The 4,672-nt window shown below is 41.4% G+C and overlaps 1 protein-coding gene across 1 annotated transcript; it reads left to right on the top strand.

Moving 5' to 3' along the window:
• The first annotated feature begins 2,034 nt into the window (after positions 1 to 2,034).
• LOC101549478 (elongation factor 1-alpha 1-like) lies at positions 2,035 to 4,453 on the top strand. The gene is made up of 2 exons (XM_055121074.1): positions 2,035 to 2,095; positions 3,796 to 4,453. Exons 1-2 carry the CDS (start codon positions 2,035 to 2,037, stop codon positions 4,383 to 4,385), a joined length of 651 nt encoding a protein of 216 aa, XP_054977049.1. The 3' UTR covers positions 4,386 to 4,453.
• Positions 4,454 to 4,672: the final 219 nt, after the last annotated feature.

Genomic DNA, 4,672 nt, shown 5'->3' with positions numbered 1-4,672 from the left:
TTGTCAGGAAGTAGCAGAAGAGGAGAATTTTTAAAAACACAAAATATTTAGATAAGCATAGTTTTATATGGGGAATTTCAAAAGCACAATATAGTTAACTTTATTGTTTACTGTTTGTCAATTGTTTATTCATTTTGGGTTTTAGTAGGAACCTTTTAGTGATTATGCTAATGATCAAACACTATAGCATACCTACAAAGCCCTTCATTTAACTGGTTTCCTACCTCTGAGATTCTTTCATTGTTTCTCTTCCTCTCACCTTCATTACAAATGTTCTTATCCCCAAGGGGCATGGCTCCTTACATTCCTGTTCATTTGCATTTGCTTCCTTAGTCTCCTTTTCTTACTCTCTTTTCTGGCTGATGTTCATCCTTCATAAATCCTTTTAAGCATTTCCAGGATTACCTTCCTGACTCATTTCTTCTCCAGAAGTGACATTTGACATCTTACATGACATTTTCATGATCTCATAGTGGTATTCTTTATGGCAGAGACTGGGTCTCTCTGTGTCCAAAACTTCAACACACCTGTTTAGTGTTAGAGGGGAAAAACTTTTCTTCTATCTGTTTAAGTTTATACTTACAAGCTGAAAATTAATGTGGAAAACTATTTTAATTAAATGCCCATGCTCAGGAGTTCACCCAAAAAGTGACTTGAAGAGTACTTAGAATGATTTGTGTTTGGATTTGGACCACTTCTGGCAATGCTTAGTGGTTGCTTCTGAATGGTGCTCAGTGTCACACCTGGTGGGTCTTGGGGTACCATGTTGTGCTGAGGATTATACTCTGAATTCCATCATGCAAAACATGTATTATAGCTTTCCATCTAGCTCCCTGCTCCCAAAATAATTTTTATATCTAATCTCAACCAGAGATGGTGAGGGGCAAAGTGACATTTCTGGGAGAACAGATAATTTTTAAAAATTGAATCATGTGAGATATAGTTATAAAGCTTTCATGATTGAATTTCAGCCATACGATGATCGAACACCCATCCTTCCACCAGTGAGAATAGTTAACTTTTACAAAAAACAGAAGGACATTTAAGGACCAGGTGAAATTTCAGTTTTATGAAAATGTCTATTAAAGCTATTTTTTCCTTCTCCTCTTCCTTTTCCTCCTTTTCATCATGCTCTCCTTCCCTTACTTTCATTTTTTACTCCTTCTCCTCCTCCTCTTTCTTCTTCCTTCTTCTCCTCCTCCTCTTCCTCCTCTTGCTCCTTTTTCTTCTTTCTTCTCCTTCCCCTCCTCTTCCTCCTCCTGGTCATCGTTGTCCTCCTCTTTCTCCTCCTTCTTCCCTTCTTCTCCCTCCCCCCTTCCCCGTTTAGCTCAAGAGCAATACCTACCTTGATTCTCAGAGATTACTTCCCCAGGTACTTGAGAGAAGACGTATTCTAAAGCATCAAGTCCAAGACACACTAAAAACTTCACACTAAAAACTTCACTCTGTGTCCTTTGAGCTATATTCCCTGCTACTTGAAGCAATATCTTATCAGGGAGGTAATTTATGGTAGTTGAACTATTTGAGGAGGATTTGCTTTTAGATAAATAAAGGGGTGGCATAAAATAAACTGTCTTTCTGTACCTATCTATTTTCGAATGTCTTCAGGTAAAAATGATCCTATCCTACCTGACATATTTAGGTGTTCTTTACTACTACATAGTAGATACTAACATTTGCTGGCAGGGATAGTGAACCTTTTCCTCATAGGGACCATTTGAATATTTGTGACATAATTTGGGAGTCTAATACACAGACAGACAGGATCCAGATAGCCTGTGAGAAGCTTATATGTCTGACGTATAATGTACCAGAACCAGACTAGATGATTTCATGGGTCGTGATCCAGATGTTCCCCACTCCTAAATTTAGTAAAGTATTTTAAACCTGATCCTTTTTGAGTGTTCTCCTAAGTAAAAAGGCACCATCATTGACTAGTTGCCCAAGGGAATTTAGGAATTATACCTTAATTTTTCTCTTATGCCATTTCCAACTCATTAGGTGTTCTTGATATCTCTGATTCCAAGACATGCCATGAGATATCTCTACAACCAGTCCCCTTATGTTAGAAATCATCATCAGTTGCTGGACAACTGTAAGACCCTCTCAATATGTTTCTCTCAATTTTCACAATTGTCCTTGCAGAATCAGCTATCCAGAAAGAAACCAGTCCCAATTAATTCCAATTCAAGAATTTTACTGTTACTGTGCAGAAGATTGCACCCTATAATGCTAGAAGGTAGTCACCAAGTGGTTCTGGGAAGAAGACAAGGTGGTGCTCATGGATCCTGTCAGTGGTGTTAGGGATGCTAAGGATACAGGCCAAAGTCTCACAGATACAAAGCATGTATCTTTCATTTGAGTCAGAGTTGCATTTTTAAAGGCAAATTTGCACTTATCTGTCTTAGTCCTGGATTCTCCCAGAAAATGGAGTATGCGGTAAACCTTATATGGTGTTAGGATGTACAGTCTCAGAAAGCTGGAGTGAGGGACAAAGGAAGCGAGGTAGGGAAGGAAAATATTTATTCTTAAATGAAAGAGTTGGATCAAGCTGATGAGGTGGACAATAATTAATCCTGTGAGATCTGCAGCTCAACATAATCTATCCAAGGAGAGAAAGTAGAAAGAACCAACCAACTACTGCCTTGTGTGGGTCAAAAGATATCAATACCTGATAAGACAGATTTAGCAGCTGTCTATGTATGTACTCTCTACAAACTTTCCTATTTGTTGGGTATTAACCCTAAATGTTTTAGGCATTATCAATGAATTGCCCTTTCTTCTTCCCCCAGAGATGCTTACAGTGCTCTTATGAGCACCCCTACCTAATCCCAGAGTTTATCTTTAACCTTTCCTTTGTGTTAGTACCAAGATTCCCCAAGTCAGGCTTGGTTGCTTATAAGTTAAACCTTTTGGTGACTCAACTTTGTATTTGTGGTAAATTATTTGCTTTCCTATTTCCCTTATAACCTTTTCATATTTTACTGTAGATCAATGTTCTTTGCTTAAACACAGAAAGACCACTAATGCTATGTTCCTAATATTTGGGAGTTGATTGACTAAAATTATATCTACTCCTGGGCATCTGTCATAATTACTTGACTCAGGCTTCAATTGCCATTGTTTCTAACACTCCCAAAATGGGGAATCCTGCCATGGGACTTGGATGGATCCCGGGGGAACAGCAAAGCTTTCCTGGCATCAAAATGGGACAGTCTCACGATCATGAAATCTCGTTGTTCGTCAATTTCTTGAGCGGGCTCAGTAACTTCTCCATTCGTCCTATCCCTGAGATTTTATAAGTTCTCTCCATTCGGCCTTCCTAACGGTGATGCATTGGAGGCTCTTTCAAGGGTCAGGGGAATGAGATCCGGCTTGTAACTGGCTTTAGCATATGAATACACCGTGGGAAGCTTGCTAGGCTGTCCCATGTAGGTAGGAAACTCTCAGTAGCTTGCTACTTTCTCCCAGAGGGAGAAGTACGTTCTAAGATATCGCACGGCCCCAAAGCAGCCAAGAGCTTCTGGGAGCTTGCTTTTAAGTCTCTGGATGTTGGCCGTTGATGGAATTACACACACCTGGGTTCCTCTGCCGGTACCTTCATGCATGAGGCCTGTCTGAATGTGTGGAGAGGGGCCTCGAGCATGGCTGTGACTAGGTTCTGGTGGTCTTCAGCTGCTGGGAGCTCTGCTTGGGGCGGGGAGGGAAGCTGGAGCCCATCCTTTCCCAGGGGCCCCGGGGAAGACAGCCAGGTGTGTGGGCAACAGACTCTCTGCCGGGGAGTCTCTCTGCGAGTTGAGACTGGTGTGCTCAAACCTGGCATGGTGGTCACATTCGCTCCAGTCAATGTTACAACTGAAGTTAAGTCTGTTGAAATGCACCACGAAGCTCTTAGCGAGGTTCTTCCTGGGGACAACGTGGGCTTCAACATCAAGAACATGTCTGTTAAAGATGTTCGTCGTGGCATTGTGGCTGGTGACAGCAAAAATGATCCTCCAATGGAAGCTGCAGGCTTCACAGCTCAGATGATTATCCTGAACCATCCCAGTCAGATCAGTGCTGGTTATGCACCTGTACTGGATTGCCACATAGCCCACATTGCTTGCAAGTTCGCTAAGCTGAAAGAGAAGTTTGACCGTCATTCTGGGAAAAAGCTGGAAGATGGCCCCAAGTTCTTGAAATCTGATGACGCTGCCATCGTTGATATGGTCCCTGGCAAGCCCATGTGTGTTGAGAGCTTCTCTGACTACCCTCCTCTGGGTTGTTTTGCTGTTTGTGATATGAGGCGGACTGTTGCTGTGGGTGTCAACAAAGCAGTGGACAAGAAGGCAGCTGGAGCTGTCAAGGTTACCAAGTCTGCCCAGAAGGCTCAGAAAACTAAATGAATATTATCCCCAGTACCTGCAACCCCAGTCTTAATCAGTGGTGGAAGAACGGTCTCAGAACTGTTTGTCTCAATTGGCCATTTAAGTTTAATAGTAAGAGACTGGTTAATGATAACAATGCATCGTAAAACCTTCTGAAGGAAAGGAAAATGTTTTGTGGACCATTTTTTTAGCATGTGGCAGTTTAAGTTATTAGTTTTTAAAATCAGTACTTTTTAATGGAAACAACTTGCCCAAAAATCTGTCACAGAATTTGGAGACCCATTAAAAACAAAGTTTAATGGGAC

The sequence above is a fragment of the Sorex araneus genome, chromosome X (genome assembly GCF_027595985.1).
Source record: "Sorex araneus isolate mSorAra2 chromosome X, mSorAra2.pri, whole genome shotgun sequence".
Lineage (NCBI taxonomy): Eukaryota > Metazoa > Chordata > Mammalia > Eulipotyphla > Soricidae > Sorex > Sorex araneus.
The sequence above is the reverse complement of the archived record's forward strand: the minus strand, read 5'-3'. Positions and strand labels throughout refer to the sequence as shown.